Here is a 20,757-nt window from a genome sequence, read left to right on the forward strand (position 1 = left end):
CTAGTTAATTAAAAGAATAAAGCTAACGTCGCCACTCAGACATTTAATGATAACTTTAGTGACGGAATGTCATACAAATCCTTCACTAAGGAATGGCTTAAGTAACCATTAAATGTCTCTGAGTGGGGAGGTAAATGCAGTAAGTAAATAAAATGTACGAATTTTAAAAGTACAAAATATAATTTTATTGAGTGAGATGCATAATTTGAAAAATACAAAATCTTATCGTAAAAGTGAAATATATCTATATCGTTTCTACCGTTACAGTCTTCTTAATTTTATTATGTTTTAATATCCTCCCATCGGCATCAGACATCTGTGCACAAAACTTTCAGATCCAATTGACATTTCATGAAACCGACCGTGCGTGAGTGTCGCGATATTTATGGATAATTATTTAGATACTATCGCTGGAAGCCGAATTCTCTCATGATAGAGTTCGTAGGATTGCTGTAAACTTCAAAAGCTGCTTCAATTTTCTGCAAACAAAAGATATTCTAGTTCAGTCTTTGAGTAAAATGCAATGTTCCGGGTCGCAGCATTATGCTGAGCGAGGGCCGTATTGCGCGTTTTAAGACCCATATTTTCCCCTTCTATTGTTATTTCTACATGTCTAATTTTAAGTGTGTATGCGTCTTTTATTGCGCAATTAAATTTATTTTCTTTCTTTCTTTCAATGAATTGAGCGATGTCCATCATACTATCTATATAATTGGCAACACGCTTATATTAATTAGCTTCACTGGTAACTATGACTGTGTGTAAGAAAATCTTAGAATCTTAATTTAACCCGCTTCCCGGTCTTTGATTAGGATGAAATTTTGCATCGCCCCGAGTTCTGATCACAATAGATGACTAACTCTTTTTTTTAGTTTGTTTTTAACTATATTATAAGTAAGTAGGAAATTAAAAATTCGTCAGGCTTACCTCGTTGAGGTTATCATAATAGCAGTCATCACCGTAGTCAGGTCCGCGGCGCATGTTGCGGAAGTGTCGGCGCGCGAGCTCGCGGTACTCCTCGTGCCGCGCCGGCAGCACGGCCAGCAGCACGGCCAGCAGCTTGACGATGAAGGGCGCCACGAGCACCGACGCCAGCGACGGCTGTGTAGCCTTGTCCATCTTCTGCGTGTACACCGCCAGAGCCTGCTCAACCGCCCTCCTGTTGTTGTACTCGTTGTTGCTCTTCAGTTCAGCGTAGCGGCTACTCAGCTTCTGTTTAGGTTATGAATGCTTTTGGTCATGAATATGTGCCTACTTTTAACCCTACTACGCAGGGGGCATATTATTATTATTATCCGCCGGGTCTGCGGGATTGTTCGAAAGAGTTACCGCGTCCCTGGTACATAAAAGGCCTACGACGGAACATGATGGAGTTTTAGTCAGTTAAAAGTCTGACACTCCCTCACCGCTGCTAACCCACAGCGGGATTCATTGGTCGATTTTTGCCATCATAAAAAAGGTGGAATATTTTATTGAACGAGAACTGTTGGATGTTTGGAACTTGAAAAGGGAACTGCTGAGCGTACTCGCCTCTTGCAACATTTCGCTGAAGCTGTCGTCATCTGTGAGTCTGTTGTCGAGGATCTGCGCCATGGCCTGCGGCACGACGCGCTGGTGCAGCTCGTGCAGCGCGCGCGGGTGCATGCAGCACGTCGGCGGGCCCCACTCCGCCATCACCAGGTCCCGGTACGCGCTCTCTACGGCGACCACGGCCATCAGGTTGTTGTTCTCATTCGCCTTTTGGATTTCCACAAAGCTGCGCTCGATTTCCTGCAAATATAGGTATCGAATGGATTTTGGTTAGCAGTTATGAGAAGAGTGGTATATCCGGTAAATGTTGGGACCCATTTGTTTCCTAGCCTTAAAAATGAAGTGGCTACAATAATTGGAAATAATAGATAAGTCAAAACTGAGGCCTACTGGCCAGAATGTCCTATGAAGAAAGTGTGGCAAAAAAGTCTGGAAACTCATGCATTGACATACTTCACGCAGTCGCTGTAGGTACGGGTCTTGCTTGTGGTCCGTGGCAGCGTTCCTGAGCTCGGCGAAGTGGTCGCGCGCCCGCGCCGCCGCCGCGTCGTGCTGCGCGCGCAGCTCCCCCGCGCTCAGCCCGCCCGCGCCCGCCGCGCCCGCCGCGCCGCGCATGCGCGACACGTACGCCTCCAGCGCAAGCGACACCGCATTGTTGTTGTTGTGCTCGTTGATTGTACGCAACTGCTTCAGTTGCTCTTCAAAGTTCTAGAATATCGTTGGTTAGCTTGATTATAGGTACAGCTAGGTTTTGTTAGATACAAGTGCAGCAAATTGTGAATCGATGAATGTCTCACCCGCTCTAATTCCGTCCTTTGCTCGTCTTCGACGCCATCCGCCACTTCTCTGGCGGCGTCGAAGATCGCGAGCGCGGCTGCGAGCCCGTCAGCGTGAAGACGCGCGAGGTCGAGCGGGTGCAGGCACACCCGCGCCGCCTCTCCGCACACGCGGCTCATGACAGAATCGTACGCTTGCTTAGCTTGCGCCACAGTTTCTCGCAACTTGGCCTCGTTTTTCCACATGTAAACTGATAGGGTGGCTTCCAGCTCCTGCCAATGTCGGACAAGTCGTGTGAAAAACACCCAGAGGAAGTTATAGGTATTTTGTCATGTGCTTAGGTTTGTTGAGTTTACCCTGTTGAGTTGTTCGAAATGGTGGTCGATGTCGTCCTGCGAGCCGAGCTTCTTCTTGTCGTGGTAGTGCTGCGTGGCCTGCAGACGCGCGGCGGCGTGGCAGCGCGCCAGCAGCGCGGGCGGCAGGCTGGCGGCGTCGCGCACGCGCTGCGACATGCGCGCCTCGTACACCTCGCGCGCCGCCCGCACGCACGCCGCCAGGCACGCTGCCGCCGTCGCCTGAACACATACACGGCTCATTAAGAAACTGCTCGAAGCATTTACTTTTAGCGCAAAAATCGTTTCCGAATACAGAATTAACATATACCTACATAAAGGCAAAAAATACTGTTACCTTAAAAATAGTGACCGCCTCCGGAACCTCATCGCTGTTAAAGATATCGACGTACTTCTGGAAGTAGTCGACCAAGTCCTGAACCGTGACCCGCTCGCCGTTCACCAGCTTGGGTGTCAGGTTTCGAGGATCGAACAGTGAAGGCACAAACTCCAATAGGGCTAGTCGGAACTTTTCTGTCAAGTCTGCAAGAATAATATGCACAATTATAGAAACAATTTTCACTAGTAGATCTTCATCTTCAAGCAGAAAGGAAGCTCATTAATTTTTAACAAACTTTTTTATTTAGGTACACCTCTAATCAGACAAGTTACTCTAATCAGACCATGTATGGTTATTTCCTGTGGAAGTTAATTATAAATAAAAAGTTGTCGATATTTTTGAGCATATACCTCTCAGACAGCCGGTGAAGGTCTGGTTGGCGACGCTGAGCCCCGGGTGCGGCATCAGGAAGCACTTCATCTGATCGAAGCATGAACAGATGTGTGCGCGCACCTCCCGTAACTCTGCTTTCTGGTTCGGCTTTGACTGCCAACATACACATCATTGTTAAAGAAGAATGAGAATCCGATTAAGATGAGGATGGTTCCAATACTCATAGCGTGATGGACTTACACGCAGATATCAGATGATAAATTATTTTATTTGATACTTCTTCAAATGCTACTTAAATACGAACGAAATGTTGTCAAATGGAGTACTTAGCTTACCCTCTTATTTATTATAACTCGTTTGAAATATTATTATTATGCCGCATTGATGAAGTATTTTGGACTGTCCTAAACAGGACAAGGCCTGTGCTCGCGAAAGTTTCTTTAATTTTCGAACGCATCTTTTCTTACATCTTATTCTTCCGCGACCGCACAGTGAAAATTTGCTATCCTTTCCCTTTCCTTCCTATCCCGCTACAATATATCAAAAATAGAAGAAATCGCCGAATATGCCGTGTAGCGACGGATGCCGTGTAGCGACGGATGCCGTGTAGCGACGGCTTAAGAATACATATGTCGCTACCCCTTCTTCCAGTGGGTGTCGTAAAAGTCGACTAATGGAGTATAAAATGCACCAAACACCTGTGCAAGAGAAGGAAAACTCGGAAAAAACCCTCTATCAACCCGTCTGGCCAGCGTGATAGCAGTAGGCTAAATACCTCTATGAGCAGCACAAAAAAGCCACGGCCCCTAGTTCCCGGCAGTCCCGCTATTCCCGGTCATGGTGGCGACCGTGGTTACGGCGGGGCAGGGGGTGCGAAGAATCTCCGGGTTACGGGAGGCCACCAAACAAAACTGACTCTGGCGACGTACAACGGCCGCACGCTACGGCTTGACTCGCATCTGGCGCAACTCGAGGTGGAACTTGGGAAGATTAGGTGGCACATATTAGGGTTATGTGAAGTTCGAAGAGAGGGGACACCATAACCCTCGAATCAGGTCACCTAATGTACTTCCGAGAGGAGACCAACAATCCCAAGGTGGCGTTGGGTTTCTGGTTAATAAGTCCCTAGCTGATAACGTTGTGGAGGTGTCTAGTGTGTCGAACAGGGTAGCGTACCTTATCTTAAAGCTCACCGACAGGTATAGCCTCAAGGTAGTGCAAGTGTACGCACCGACCTCGACACATTCAGACGATGAAGTGGAGGATATGTTTGATGATATATCAAGGGCCCTCCACTTCACTACAAAGACCCATTACACCGTTGTCATGGGGGACTTTAACGCTAAAGTGGGAGTACAGATTTGCGGCGAATCGGCAGTAGGATCCCATGGATTTGGAAGCAGGAATCATAGGGGGCAAATGCTCGTCAACTTCCTCGAACGTGAGGGGCTCTTTTTGATGAACTCTTTTTCAAAAGCAGCCCCAAAGGAAGTGGACGTGGCAAAGCCCCGACACTATGACTAAAATGAGATTGACTTCATCATGACGAACAAGAAGCACATATTCAGAGACGTCTCCGTGATCAATAGGTTTAATACCGGTAGCGATCACCGACTTGTCCGAGGCTCTCTGAATATCAACTTCAAGGCTGAACGTTTCCGTCTGATGAAGGCCAGGCTCCGACCAACACTGCTCCAAACCATGACAGGATCTGAAACGTTCCAGTCAAATTTGGAGAACCGATTTGCCGCCGTGGAAACCACAACAGACGTTAACCAGAACCACGAAAATGTGGTTCGGATCCTCAGGGAGGAAGGTTCGAGATTCTGTAACATGCAGCGTAAGGGCAAGAAATCAAAGCTTTCGGAAGAGACATTAGGGCTTATGAAGAGACGACGTGAAAACCCACCTGTCACTTCGTCAGCTAAGCGGGCTCTAAACCAAGAGATCAACCACGTACGACGCGACCTCCGGTGCTCCAATACTCTTGACATTGAAAGAGCAATTGAGCTGAATCGGGGGTCAAAGGTGTTCGTACAATCTCTTGGAAGAAGCCACTTGACGAAGCTGACCAAAACAAGTGGAGAAGTCGTTTCTTCGGTGCCGGCAGTCCTTTCGGAAGTGGAAAATTTCTATGGCCGGTTATACGCATCGCATGCATCTCGACCTGATCCCGGAAATGAGGATTTTAGAGCCACATTAACGCGCCATTTCACCGAAGACCTGCCAGAAGTCAGCAGTGGCGAAATCGAGATCGCTCTGAGACAGCGCAAAAATGGAAAAGCCCCTGGCGAGGATGGCATTACAACAGAGCTATTAAAAGCAGGAGGAAAGCCCGTACTGGGGGAGCTCCAGAAGCTTTTTAATGCCGTCCTGTTTGAAGGGAGAACTCCAGAGGCGTGGAGTAGGAGTGTTGTCGTCCTGTTCTTCAAAGGGAGACAAAACCCAGTTGAAGAACTATCGACCCATTTCCCTCCTAAGCCACGTCTATAAGCTGTTCTCAAGAGTGATCACGAACCGACTTGCGCGAAGACTCGACGAATTCCAACCACCGGAGCAGGCTGGGTTTCGGAGCGGATACGGCACCATAGACCACATTCACACAGTGCGGCAGATTATACAGAAGACCGAAGAGTATAATCAGCCCCTGTGTCTAGCATTTGTGGACTATGAGAAGGCCTTTGACTCGGTTGAAATCTGGTCTGTTCTGGAGTCCCTGCAGCGTTGTCAAGTAGATTGGCGATACATCCAAGTGATGAGATGTCTCTACGAAGCCGCTACAATGTCCGTCCAAGTACAAAATCAGCAAACAAGGCCCATACCGTTGCATCGAGGAGTGAGACAAGGGATGTTATTTCCCGAAACTGTTCACTAATGCAATGGAGGATATGTTCAAGACGCTGAACTGGAAAGGACGTGGCATCAACATCAATGGCGAACACATCTCTCACTTGAGATTTGCTGACGATATCGTCATCATGGCAGAAACGCTGCAGGACCTACAACAAATGCTGAACGACCTGGCTGAATCTTCTCTACGCATCGGCCTACGGATGAACTTGGACAAAACCAAGGTCATGTTCAATGAACATGTTCTACCGGAACCGATTGCGATACACGGCGCCGTTCTCGAAGTTGTTTGGAAATATGTATACCTCGGGCAGACATTGCAGTTAGGTAGAAACAACTTTGAGGACGAGGTGAATAGGAGAATTCAGTTGGGTTGGGCTGCATTTGGGAAGCTACGTCGAGTCCTAACATCGTCGATCCCACAGTGCCTAAAGACGAAAGTCTTCAATCAGTGCGTCCTACCTGTCATGACTTACGGAGCCGAAACGTGGACACTGACGGTACGGCTGGTCCACAAGTTTAAAGTCGCTCAGCGGGCTATGGAAAGGGCTATGCTTGGCATTTCTCTGAGGGATCGCATCAGAAATGAGGTAATCCGTCAGAGAACCAAGGTCATCGACATAGCCCACCGAATCAGCAAGCTGAAGTGGCAGTGGGCTGGCCATATTAGCCGAAGAACCGATAACCGTTGGGGTAAACGAGTTCTAGAGTGGAGACCACGCCTCGGCAAGCGTAGTGTAGGACGTCCTCTGGCACGGTGGAGTGATGACTTGCGCAAGACGGCTGGCAGGAGCTGGATGCGAGTAGCCGAAAATCGATCTCAGTGGCGTGCACTTGGAGAGGCCTATGTCCAGCAGTGGACTGCGATAGGCTGATGATGAGAAGAAATCGCGGTTCTCCTAATCACTGACCAATTTGTTTTACTGGAACACACTGGTATAGCCAGTGGTGGTCTACCAACTACCACACCACCAGTCTGTGTGTTTAATACCAAAGAACCTTTTTGGTTTTTGTAATAAATTGCATATTTGGGCTACAATCCATATTAAAAAAATAACTTCAATAGAGAATTGTAAAAACCTGAAGTCTTTTCCTGAGCAGTTGCTCCCCTCCGTTGTAGCCGTGAGGATGTTCGAACTCGCTCATCCAGTCTCTTACGAGGAAGGTGAGGTTCTGGAATGCCTTCTCCTGGCCCTCGCACGCGAGCCGGCCGTATTCTGTGAACAGCTGGAAACATACGAGGGAATTATGACGCGAAATTATACGCTTCTTTATATGGAATTGCTCATACTTTTTACACGGAATCCGTACTTGAAAGAAATCTTTGAGTCGTTTCCCATGATAAACCCTAACTGATAATTAGGCGTGCTGTTTTCACCTGCAAATGCTGTAGATCGTCTTCCCTAATGTTGCCGGAAAGGTTGTAGATTTGCACGGACGAGATGAGAGTCGATAACGCGAAGATAGTAGAATTCTGACCAATTGTAGTCTCCGAGTCGAAGGTGCCTTGCGTGTCCATTAGAAGCACGGCCACCTGCGATAGATGAGTTAAGTTAAACCTTAAGCCGTATAGACAGGGCCCGACTTAGTAGTAAGTCAAAGTCAAGGGTTTTTATTACAAGTAGGTTTATTAAGGTTTCTTATAAAACTGCACTAAAGAGAGGTGTTCACGGAGAAGAATCAGCAAGATCATTTACAGTAGGTAGTATAAAAATAGTGTGTTAGAAGTTATTGTGCAGTAAAGTTGATATACCCACCTTCTCCCCGGTGGAATCAAGGGTGGTGATGATGGGGTGTGGCCACAGATGGATGCCCGTGGTGTCCCGTTCACAACCGCCTCTCCAGTGGAACCCACTCAACGGATCGTCCTCTGCGCCCAGCCATTCGCCGCTCAGCTGTCTATCACGCTAACATCAAATACGTCTATTAAAAATATAATAAAGAGGAAAGATTTTTGGATAAATAAACCAAAAACCACAAATAAAGACGGTTTAACTTTGATGACCTCTCCGATCTTTCATATTATGTGGATGGTTAAAATTTGCTTATCGTGTAAGAATATTGAGATCCACGCTATGATTAGGCCATGTTCCGGATTTCGGTGATTTACTGGTATTTTATTTGCTTATCATGTTCTCATAAATGGATATTGTAAACTTTAAGACTGTTGCTACCGTGTGATTTAAGAGCCACTGAGAGATATAGGCTTGTCGCAAGACTATAGCTTGCGACACAACAGAGAGGTCTTACGAGAGACACCAGTAACTTGAGAGCATACTTAGACGTAATAACGTTTGTGTATTACGTCTATCATCATCATCATCATCAGCCTATCGCAGTCCACTGCTGGACATAGGCCTCTCGAAGTGCACGCCACTGAGATCGATTTTCGGATGACGTCTATGCTTGAGGGTAACACTTACATCCGCGTTGAGATATCTAAGGAAGAAGTCGAGCATGAAGGACTTGCCGCCGCGGTAGGCGCCGGCCACGCTGACCAGGGCCACGGGCAAGTGGCGCACTTCAGGCCGCAACAGTACTCGCTGTAGCGCCTCTACGTCCAGCTCGAAGGGCGCGGCCCCCTGCCCCAGCTTCACAACCTGCAGACCCTCGCTGCTGTTCATGTTCATGCCGCCACTCATTCTTCTTTATGCTGTAACAACAGCTAGATTATTATTCGATGGCAGTTAAACCCGTCTGTAGGCATTGTCTACATCTATCGTAAGTCTGTATTGATGAGCTTAGTAGCTGTTTATGTGGACAAGCAGAGAACTATCAACGCGGAAAATCAAATTAATCAAATAAGTCTTCAATTGTTTTAGTTTTATGACGTTTTCCTTGTAATGTAGTTAATTAAGTCCTATTAATGCACAAATTAAGTAGGTACAGTTATCGGCACCGATGTCGAGCCCTGACCTTCACCTGCGCACAAGCAATTTACTGCCTTATTGCCTAATGCGTACGGGTGCGCAAAGCGATCCCCACTCTTGCGCCGAGAGCCCGACATCCGTGCCGGTAACTGTACCTACTTAGTTGTTTCAGTTTCCGGCGATCGATCAAGCGCGGATCCAGTCCTCAAAAAAGGTTGTGGTCACAGCTACTAGAAAATCGGAACTAGAAACGGCTACTAGAAAAGTACAAGTCGGAGCATGAAAATGCTCATTAAAAATTATGCAAGTCTTGAAGATCCAAATCTATTTCAATCAATAACTTCTAGTAGCCAGTAAACGAATATAGGGACGGTTTGAAGCATTTGGTGCACTTCTCAACTATTACCAGTGGCGGCATAGCATCGAGTGGCACCCGGGGCTGCTCCCTATTGAGCACCCAAAAAAAAAACGACAACATAAAATTACGAACCAATCTAATAATGCTAAATATGCGATTAACGATATTTGACTTTTTTTAATATATCTAAACGCATATTATGTATACTCACTATCAGTTCCGTCTCTAGCTTATGTATCGGGTGCAATCATTACTAAAGCGCCCCTATGTATGGAAAGATTGTGAGTAGCTTTGTTTTTTGAGCGAGCGTAGCAAGCCGGAACATTTTTAGATTTCGTCCAAGTTATAAAACCAAAAGCGAAGATATGGTATAAAACTGTACGTTGCGCGAGCGCAGCGAGCGCGAAATTTTTGAGTTCTGTGTCACAAACATACGCATAGAAATTATAAAAAAAGTACTGTGAAATTAAGAAGCGAGCGCAAAATTTTGGAGTCTTGGGACACGAAATCACCCAAACAAGTAAAAAAGAAGCTACTGCTAAGTGAAAAAATCGCGAGCGAAGCGAGCGCGAAATTTTTTGAGTTTTGGAACAAAACAGTACCAAAACAAGTAAAAAATTTGAAATAGTGACTATTGTAAATAATAATAATTTTATTGTAATAGACAGTTGCGTTGCTGGGAAGTTTGTTTTGTTCTTCACCGCTTCTTCTCAACCAGAAAGTGCGTGTCGTGCGTGAAAGAGGGCGTTATGGGGGGTGCTACCCTTTTCTACTTTCAATTTTAACTTAAACTAATCTAACGTTTTCGACATTAGACTTAAACCGTAAAGCGAAGAAACCGCGAGCGTAGCGAGCGCGAATTTTTTGAGTTTTGGGACACAATAGTACCTCAAAAGCTGTTATAAAAAAAAATATGGTGACCTCTAATTAGTAAACAACAGTCATAAAATTAAATGCAACAAAAAAAAAGTCTTATTTTGTTCCCTAGTGTTATCATCAGCTTTTCGATTTCAAAAAAACGTAAAAGTGTGACGTGAGAAGTCTAATAAGGTTGTGGGCATGCCCATCGTGCCCACAACGGTGGATCCGCCCTTGCGATCGATGGGACACATGAACATAGGTACCTAAGTATGTATTTATAATTATAAAGGCAGTTTGAAAATAGAAAAAAAACCTGCTTTATTAGAATAGGTTCTACTCTGTGCATGGTACTAGGTAAATAGTCCGAACGAAGCCTAAAAATTAGGTTTGGATATGTAAGTACTTAAGACTATTCTTGAGTTATAAAATTACGGCGAAAAGTGGCATTATTTTTTATATATTCATTTGTCATCCGATGCGTTCAATTATCAATTGGGGAATACCATGTTCTCACTGAGTCTGGGTTCATTCATATATATAGATAACCCTTGTCGACCGGCAGATGTACCGAATCTTTCCCATTTTCCTTATACTTACAATGACCACTAGAGACAGACAGACAGCCATACATATTTTACATACCTAGTTGTAGTTTATATAAAAAGATATAACTAAAGATTAACGTAACCATAATGATAAAAGGGCCTTTCTTTTGTTTCAAGCTAGATGGTAGGTAAAAAGTTTTGACCAAGTCACAGAGCTGACGTCAAAAAAAAATGGCTGACCAAGCTCGGATATTTTTCAGTTTTACTAACGATCTAATCAGAGACCTAATATACAGTGACACACCCGATATTACTTTTTCCCACTCGAAGTCCTAAAAACTACTCGTAGTTACATATATCTTGCTTGTAGATACATAAATTGTATCAAACGAGCTCAAGCCTGCTGACGTTACCGTAAACACAAAACTCGACTGAATTACAGTGCGTTTATCTTATCTCAGGCAGACGACCAATCGAACCAATATTGAAGACGTTATTATTTACCTTATACTGAATTTATAATCATTGTACTTAATACCTAGGTACGTATTTCTTTATCTACATACACTCTAATTTCAATTGCATTATCTCTATGGCACCGGCAAAACAAACGATGTGCCATTTGCATTAAATTAATATTTAAATGATAGATCATAAAATAAACAAAGGATAATTAAAAAAAAGAATTTAAGGCTTTTGTCTATGCATTTAGCTGATGTTTAAAAGTTTACAGAGTTAAGGTAACAGAAAAGTGTGTTTCAAGTTAGGAAAAACTTAACAGTGAAGAGAATTTAACAATTTAGTTATAAAGTGCAGTCTATTTACGGAGTTTTATGGAAGTTATTATTTAATTCATATGTTAATCCATTTAAGACAAAGGAAACAACAAATCTACAACATCGATTGATCGATCGATCTTATAATGACAGTGGCCATCTTAACTCGTAATATTTATTAGTTAAAAGGAGAAACAAAGGTACTTACTCACTTTAAATAAAATCAAATTATAATTTAATATTAATTGCACCACTAAGTTTGATCACGAACACCACTATTCCGTAACTAAGGCGAATCAAAAGTGAATATTATTTGGGTGGAGGATCAGTCCAGTAAAATTCGCAGTCTAGTACCAACATAACATATGTTAAACAAATATAAAGCAATTTGAATCTAGTGTTCTAAAACATAAAGTCTGTTTTCCTCATTGAACGCTTATGACTTATCGCATTATACATTGCGAATTGAGTCGTATAAAAATAGAACAATGTATGATAGCGTACATTTTGCATTGAGCAGTGTTGTCGCTTAAATGTCTTTTTGCTGAAATGGTAGGAAATAAGATTTTGTTAGAGAATGACAACATTTTGTCTTTCTGGTTTTTGCTATCATTTTATTATATGGAATATTTAATTAATCGCTATTGACGGTGTTAATTAGTATTGATTCGCTCACAATCCCTTCTGATAACGAAGAGAACGTAATTAACAATCCAGTGTTGCAACTGACAACAAATATATGTCTCAGCTGCTGTCGCTCACATTCTCACCCGAGTCCTGAGAATTAAGTAGGTATTTCTTCCTATGCCTGAATAGAAAGTAAATGATAGTCTTCATCACAAATACTTCACACCAAACTTCATGTCTATCGGTTGTCGTTTTACCGTGAAGGAATAACAAACATCCAAACAATCACTATTATTGTATCTTAATAAAAATAGTCGGTACTTTGTCAAAATGAATATACCGGTTTAATAAGAAAATGTACAATATTATATGTAATGGTAGAAATTATTTCAAAGCGAATGGTAGAAATGTAATTTAATTTATGGTAACCCCGATTACGTTTATCGGGACTTTCCACGATAATCGTGATGGTCAGGCTAAACTAACACACAATTGGACATGTTTCCAAGGATTTATTTGGAAAACGTGATTCAAAAACCTTGTTATGGATTTACCGTTTTTATTTTCATCATTTATAGCAAAATGTGATAAGAAAATATGTCATGTAGAGTCTTACCTATAAAATTACATTACACAACATTTTTTTAAGTAGATATTAGTTCCTGACCTAATAATCATAAAACCTCGATTTCAATTATAAAGTATTTGTTGCGAGCTTACTGCTCGCTGTAAACTATGAAATTGTTGCGAAATCAATCGTTATAATGTTGCGCAATACACATGTATGACGGTATTATGATGCAATACGGGAATACTTTTACAAAATGCAAGCTCAATGGTCTAACAATAATCTATAGCTAGCAATATTAAATTAAATATTTAAAAAATTATAAACAAATATAATGTACTTTTATGCAGAAATATAATAAACAAGAAACAATCTTTTTTTTTCGGTTCTTTAAACGGCTCCGAAACTACTGAACCGATTAAAAAAATTCTTTCACTGTTGGAGAAGTACATTTTTTCGGGTGACATAGGTAGGCTACATTTTATCTTGCTTCGGGAGATACGTAGGTCCCTCGGGACGTGGGTCAAACAGTGGGAATTTTTTATTTTACTTTTCATATAAAATGTTTGATGTCTTTAAATTTATTCTGGCACGAGGCTTTTCTCTTGAGGTTGTCTATCAAAAGTTCAGGAATGGAAAAAAACTCACACATAACTTCAAGTGAATTTATTTCAAAATTATTTACAAAATTTTCAGTAGACCTGTATTACGCAGTAGTAATAAATGTATTCAATTTTAGTACAATATTTAGTAAAGTGTATTTTATAAATTTTACAATAAAGTGTGTCGTTCATGGAGTTTGATCGGTCTAGGCGCACGGAAGTGAGGCCGCCAAGTTCGCGCGGCGCTCACATTTAATTCTACGAAACCAGAACCTAATAAAACATCTTACAACTATATTATCTTCAGAAACATGTTACAATACATGGGTTTATATTAGAAAATATTTTACAATGAATAAAACCCGTTACTCTTACAAGATAAATGTCTCTTCCTTTTGGCAATATTATTTGAAATTTATCTATTTATACAGTTAAATATTTACATCTAAATATACGATCCTTAAGTAAGCTATTAAGTCTTTTAACATTACTAGTTAATAGTACTTTTACAACAACGTGGAAATGGAAGTAAAATGTTAGTATTTATGGCACTTTATACCTATTTATTATTAATAATGAAAGACTTTGTTAAAAACTAACTCATATTTGGCAATGATTTGGTCCGCTTAGCCAAACAAGTGTTCCTTTTACATATATATTTTATATCATTTAAAAGCCTACCTTTAAATGTAGGCTGCCAAGAATTTATATATGCAATTTTTCTTGGGTAGTTAAAGTACCCATGTGCTTTTCGTATGATTTTGCTCACTTTATTGTAAGAAGGATCTACACATATACGGAATTATTTAGTAGTTAGTATTTCTAGAATTGAGTGTTTTTCACGTAACCTGATATTCAATCTTAGAGTTACTTCGGTATATACATTTGTTGTAGAAGGTACAGACACAAGTTACTAGCTACATAAATTGGTAATATTAGATTGAATAGAAAGATTAAGAACATTTAACAACATGAACATCGAATACTTTAATAGCAATATAAACATACACGTGATTATATTGCTATTAAAGTAACATTTAGTTTAGTACACTTCGGTATGAATAGTCGCACATTATATTTCTAGTCATCGAGGTACATTTTAGCACGCACCTATTTATTTATTGAATAACTTATCTATGTCCGGATGAGAAAGGAGTGCTGATTCCGAGTTTTGAGAGCATTCGCACTCGATACTTAATTATAACTTTATTGATATAAAGAGTCATCTGCTACGTCACATGATTTAGATATTACATCTTCATTCATTTTGTCGGTTGATAAAATGTTTATACTCGCAAGAGTGAGCGCAACCAAGTGCCGATGACAGTCTTTATTTATTAAATAAACAACTCTAAGATTTGTGCTACGCGATTAAATGGTGTATGATAATCTTCGCATCGAAAAAAATAACTTGCAAAACTCGCACTAGGCACTCAGGTCTCAGGTAAAGAAGTCCGTCTCTAGCAGGCTTGCACTGTAGTGAGCTCAGTATCACTTGAGCGTTGGAGGAGCTCAGACGTCGAAGAGCAGCGCGATGTTGTGCTGCTCGGCGCGTCGCTAGTAGTGGTCGGCGAGCGGCGCGTGCGCGCGGTACTGCGGCGCGCGCGAGTACGTGCCGTACGCGTCGTCGCGCCGCGCCGCGCTGCTGGCGCTTGCGCTGGCACTTGCGCCGCCCACGCTGCCGCTGTACACTGACTCGCGTCGCTCGCTTACTGCCGCTCCTGCAAATTGATTAATAAACGATAAGAAACCGTAAAGATAGAATAATTAAAGCAATGGGTGGAGCAGTCGGTCCGTCGACCCGTCCATGTGTATTTGTCGTTAAGGTTACTAAGAGGCAAGTTTGATGCCCAGCCTAACGAAGGATAAATCAATCAGTTGCTCTACAAAATATAAAAGACTGGTATCCAACTGCAGACGGTGCAACTGGGAGTCGATCCTAACATAGGAAAAGGCTATAACTATATGATGAAGATAGAATAATAATAAGTAAAGGAATAAAAGTTACCAGCAGGTCCAGGTCGTATTCCGTTGGCAGTGCCGTATGGCGGGTCGCGCTGCGCGTTGTGCGCGTTCTGGTTGTGCGCGAGGGCGTGGTGCGCATGCGCGTGCGCGGGCGGGCGCAGCACCAGCGATGCCGCCGTCGTCAGTCCGCCCGCGCCCGCCGGCGCCGCCGCACTGCTCGCCGCGCCGCTCGTCGCAGAGCTGCCCTTGCTGTACACCGACTGAGACCTGCAACACGTCGATCTTGGCATTAATAATACTAGCCGTTTTATTGCGGTTTCTCCGCATCTCGAGGGTACTACTACCAACATAGTATAAAGATAATAAGAGCGAGAGAGAAAATATAACGTATGTTACTCGGAAAGAGCGTAGCTAAGTAGCTAGAAAGCTACGCTGATAGAAATCAATGACAGAATTTTTCAAATAAGTTAACTGAAGCATTGTCAATATGTAGTACTAGATACAAAAGAAAATGAAAAACTAAATCAAATTACCTGTGCAAGCCATGACGAGCTGGTGGCGGCGAGCGACAGTATAGCGACTTGGTGCCAGAGTACAGCGGCTCAGCGGTGTCGGGGCGCGGCGCAGCGGCACAATACGTGGGCGCGTGACGGTAATGATGATGAGTCGGGAACGCCGGCTTGTCGAGCTCATCCAAGTCTCGTGGAGATGAGGCACGTGATGAACCGGTGCGAGCTCGTCGGCCTCCCCATTCGTGTAGTAGCGCTGAAGCTACGCCGCCGCCTAGTCCGCCGACCCAGCATACCCAGTGGCTCTCCCAGCGAGATAGCACGAATGACGGGCCTAGTGACCGCGCCGGATTCAGGGATGGCATCTGTGAATATGACATTCATACAATTAGTTTGAAGTTTTGGAACTTTGTAAAGCAACTTTAGTTATTAAGAGAAAATATTTTAAAAATCGAACTTGGCTGTGTTTTTTACATTAGGTTTCACATGACTCCGTAATAGTTTAAAATTACGATCATCTATACTGAAATATAATCACTTTGACATCTCATAGGACATTTCAATGAAAAATATCATCCAGTTTGATCGTCTCACAATACGAGAAGACCGTTCGCAAAAACATTTCAATAGACATATTGAAGATATTGCGTAGGTAGTTATTTTTTCTCGTACACACTTTGTTCGGAGCGGACAGATGGGTAGCACACAGCTGTCCTTAAGGATGGTGCTCACAAAAGGCAGGTAGCTCGCAGTAATACATTGCACATAATAGCGAGACGGCAAACAATGCAGCCTCGCGTGTAGCAAGCGTACCTGACACCAGATTCGTGGAATATTTTGCTATAAAATGTAGAATAAGTCTCATTTTATGTACTTAGTAAATTAATTTTACAGTCCTATCAATCGACAAACCGAAGGCAATTCCCCGGGGCTTCGGGCTCCAGAAAGAACATGGTGCCTCACGCTGCACGGTGCACCCACAGCGCGAGTTCGTAATTCATTTTTATGTCACACCAAAAAACGGCAATCTCCTTTTTAACACGCTAAATATTAGCTTCACATGTAACTTTGTATGTAAGAAAATCTTAGGATCTTAATTTGACCCACTTCCTGGTCTTCGATTGGGATGAAATTTTGTATTATACAAGCCTGTTTTTTATTTTTTTAAACTACACTGTATTTTCATCTAAAATATCAATCTGAGGTAATTGAAAGATACTAACAGAAACAAAGCTAGCAGCGCAGTAAGCAGCTCCAAGCAGCGCAGGTGCAGATCCAGTCCATCTCCGTTCCATGGCTGCGAAGTGTGCTGCCGCCACCAGGGCTGAGAGCACCAGCTCAGCGCCGAGTCGCTCCCAGGCTGCGCCTGTCATGCCACCGCCGCCCGGCAGCGATGCTGACAGACCGCCCGCGTACCCTGGCACGCTTACCCTGGAACAAATGGTAACAATACGTTAATTATGGTAATTGATAATAATCGGACTTTTTTACTAATCTGTTAGGTACTTTTTATAGACCCGGATAAATAAAGCTTTTTCTACTGGCGGTTTGCTTAGTACCAAAGAAAAGAGTGGCCTCACGCCATCGTCATTCAGTCTTTATTTTTTCTGTTCTCAAGAGAACACGTCCTCTACCGAGAAGTGCTACTTCTAAATTGGCTGCTTGGTCCCGGACATAATTTGGTAACTCTTTACTGTGGTTGATATTTAATAAAATACCAATGTAAAATATATTTATATCAGGATCGAAGCCTCTTGGCCTTTAACTATTATTAGCTCGCTCACACGAGGGACGGCTTCTATTCACTGGACTCCAGCACAAAAACATTCATATAAAGAACTAGATATTCAGGAACGAATATAAATGAAGAAAATATTTAATCAAAACGTTGGTATGTACAGCAAAGACGGCTTAAATTTTTGTTTAATAAAGTGGTTTGGGTTGGCTTAAACGGCTCACGTTGAATTAGCCGTATCTCTCCTTTATTACGGCTATCTCGCAGACAGTCGCTTGCACTAGGTTTACTTAGTTCGATGTAAATGATAATGGCTGTGCATTATTCACTTACAGAGCATTCAATTTTCGATTTTGCTCCAGATATATTATGGGAACCTATTAGCTTAGTCGAGTAGTACACACACACCTAAGACCTGTATTCGGAGTTCAGCAAAAACTTGTTGCTAATCTTTGACGGTACGTACTAAACCTCGCGAGGTTCTGAAGCTCGTCGTATCATGAGCGTAGCATTAACCCGCCTTCTGTAGAAGATTACCCAGGTAAATAAGACTCAATTTACTGTAAACATTTTTGTAAGAAAGGCAGCATTTGTATTTCTTTGAGCATAAGGTGCGAATAGGATCGTTATAGCAAAACTTTCTCACAAATAATTAGGTATAGTTCAAAATTATCATACTTTAACTTAAACAGCTACAAAAGACAACAAAACTGTAAATAATAATACCCTACATTTAATCACACCATTCATCTCAATAGAACTCATTCATAAATCACTTAAGCCTAAAGTTTGGGTCAATCAAGCCACAGTTACGTTGACCATTAAGCCTTGCGGAATGGGGTCAACAAGGTACCTCCATCTGTGATCGACGAGGTGCCAACTCATATTCATAGCAATAACAGTCGTAAAGGGACTGTGAGTTAGTTTTCCTCGCAATAAGTCACGTTTTCCTGGTTATAGGGGTTTTTGGACCTTATTTGTAAGTATTAATAATACCTTTGAAGGTGTATGCCTTGCGTGACTACGTTATATTACGTTTTGAAAGATGTATGTACGAGTACCTATGTACTGATTCATTTCGACCCGAGGTCGGGATAAGGTAGAGTTATTTGGGTACGTAGGTACTTGCATTGAAATATTTCAAAATATACTTTTGCTGCATGAAATGAGTGTAGGTAAGTGTATAGAATAACTACATCTGATTTGACTTGCTGAAGTTTTGACTAAAATTCTTTGTTTCCCTCGGATATCGAGCATATTATTCCAAGAAAAATATTCGTCGCACTCACTATTTAGAAAATATGTAAATCATATTTTTTGAAAACATTTCGGTAACACTACCGTGCATGAAACTTTAGAGAAAGGCTGTTACCGTACCGTACCTTATATATACCGTATATACCGTAGCTTGGGTATTACTAGTCCGATTTAAAACTTTAACAGTTGCCGATATCTTGTGCTCGCATTTTGAATCGATTTAAAACTTTATTCACGTAAACTTTCAGGAAATGAGACCTAGAATATTATGAAAATGTATTATAAGGACCGCAAATAAAACGATACGGAGTCGATATCGAATAGGTATCGATCACGAATTTGAAAATCGTGCTGTTGAGTAATTAATCTTAGGTTAGTAAAGGTTAAGAGTATCTCAGAAACAGGTTAAGTACTTCTAGTTATCGTAATGCTTCTGTAAAATGTTTTACTTCTTCTGTTATGTAACTTTATAAAAAGTGCTTTTGCTGTTACATAGACGCGCCAAGTCTAAAGTCCTGCAAAGTAAGTGGCACTCGACAAAAGAGCGTTTTAGCCATAAAAGCGTTGTCTTACTTTATGGCGTGTAAGAGAAGTGTTTCTTAGCATAAGTGTAGCTCACATTGCAAGGATTGTTTGAAGAATACCTAGTATTGAACATTGACGTAACAAAAAATATAGATAAGTAAGTATTTAACTAAATTTTTTCCAGTAAAACCTTCATTTGAAGGCGAAATAAACACATTAGTCTAGTTTTAAAGTCTGGTCTAGTTTTTTTTTCAGGTGTTACCAACGGGCGAGCTTTACTGTTAAAGTAAATAAATGAATAGGTATAATATTGACAACCTTTCAACTTCATCCAAACTACAAAATAATTGCTTTGTTGCCACAGTTTTTGTTAATTGCTTGGTTAGAGCATTTTTCACCGGAAATTTAATAGACAACCTTTATTGATAAACCACCGATGAATGTGCTCAGAAAATGGGGATAGAATTAAAAAAAAACATTCTTCGTTAAGCTCATTATCTTAAAGAACTTAGGTACCTGGTTTTTCATGAATAATCATCATCTACCTAGCCTTTTCCCGACTATGTTGAGGTCGGTGTTCAGTCTAAGCGGGTGCAGCACACCGAGTATTAGTGTTTTACAAGAAACGACTGCCTATCTAATCTCAAAACAAACTCGGCAACCTAATACACCTTGGGAACACTGGTTGTGAGACTGAAGAGTGACCAAATGAATTTCACGAATAATATTAAATTCAAAATTGTATTTTTTCTATCATAAAAATATACGCGTTGAAGTAAACAGTTCTCATTTGTGATATATCGACCATTCTCTTGATATCTGTCGGACTCAATAGCCATTGTTAGCGCGAGCACTTCAAAGTTGCACTACACTACGTTACGTTATAGTGACCACATCAGTGGTGTCCTACTTGCTGCTGACCCGAATTCTGTGCAAGCAGTGTACGACCGCACTCCTTGGAGGAAAAGGAGACGTAATTATTTTCTCCAATTCTTATTTTTATTTATGTTAAAAATACAGAAATATGTAAGTGAAAAATAAGTGTTTTGAATAATGTTTTTTTAAGACGCCCAAAATTAAGAAAAATCAAATGAGTTTCTCATTTATGAACGAAAATCGCTTATGAACAGTCAATAAATCAGAATTCTCGAGTTAATTACCTACATAAGAAATACAATAATATACTTATAAATTATAGAAAATTATAAGAAAGAAACTACATAATATTCAATATCAAACATCTCCTCAAGTTTCTTTACCTTCACCTTTCTCATAAATAAAACAGGTGTTAATAAATATGAGCCATAACAAGTTAGTAAGCAAACAGTACCAGTACA

At 41.7% G+C, this 20,757-nt stretch overlaps 2 protein-coding genes across 3 annotated transcripts in view; both read right to left on the bottom strand.

Moving 5' to 3' along the window:
- Positions 1 to 161: 161 nt before the first annotated feature.
- On the bottom strand, positions 162 to 11,993 carry LOC110372911 (atlastin-2). 2 transcript variants are annotated; one of them, XM_021329930.3, is made up of 13 exons: positions 11,845 to 11,993; positions 8,646 to 8,875; positions 7,980 to 8,129; positions 7,601 to 7,756; positions 7,303 to 7,449; positions 3,390 to 3,525; positions 2,998 to 3,182; positions 2,664 to 2,882; positions 2,328 to 2,579; positions 1,984 to 2,238; positions 1,531 to 1,770; positions 928 to 1,212; positions 162 to 479 (listed from the first exon to the last, which is right to left on the bottom strand). In XM_021329930.3, exons 2-13 carry the CDS (start codon positions 8,862 to 8,864, stop codon positions 405 to 407), a joined length of 2,319 nt encoding a protein of 772 aa, XP_021185605.3. In that variant the 5' UTR covers positions 8,865 to 8,875; positions 11,845 to 11,993; the 3' UTR covers positions 162 to 404. The 2 variants fall into 2 exon arrangements, with proteins under 2 accessions (XP_021185605.3, XP_049692429.2); XM_049836472.2 differs by having other exon boundaries at positions 11,841 to 11,992.
- Positions 11,994 to 13,478: 1,485 nt separating this feature from the next.
- The window catches only part of LOC110372949 (neurogenic protein big brain), a 60,207-nt gene continuing 52,928 nt past the window's right edge, over positions 13,479 to 20,757 (bottom strand). The window contains exons 3-6 of the mRNA XM_021329989.3: positions 17,127 to 17,334; positions 15,928 to 16,268; positions 15,438 to 15,661; positions 13,479 to 15,150 (exon numbers count right to left, since the gene is read on the bottom strand). Coding sequence (XP_021185664.3) covers positions 14,987 to 15,150; positions 15,438 to 15,661; positions 15,928 to 16,268; positions 17,127 to 17,334 — 937 coding nt within the window. The 3' untranslated portion in view covers positions 13,479 to 14,986. The remainder of the gene's footprint in view (positions 15,151 to 15,437; positions 15,662 to 15,927; positions 16,269 to 17,126; positions 17,335 to 20,757) is intronic.

Source organism: Helicoverpa armigera, chromosome 3, assembly GCF_030705265.1.
Source record: "Helicoverpa armigera isolate CAAS_96S chromosome 3, ASM3070526v1, whole genome shotgun sequence".
NCBI lineage: Eukaryota > Metazoa > Arthropoda > Insecta > Lepidoptera > Noctuidae > Helicoverpa > Helicoverpa armigera.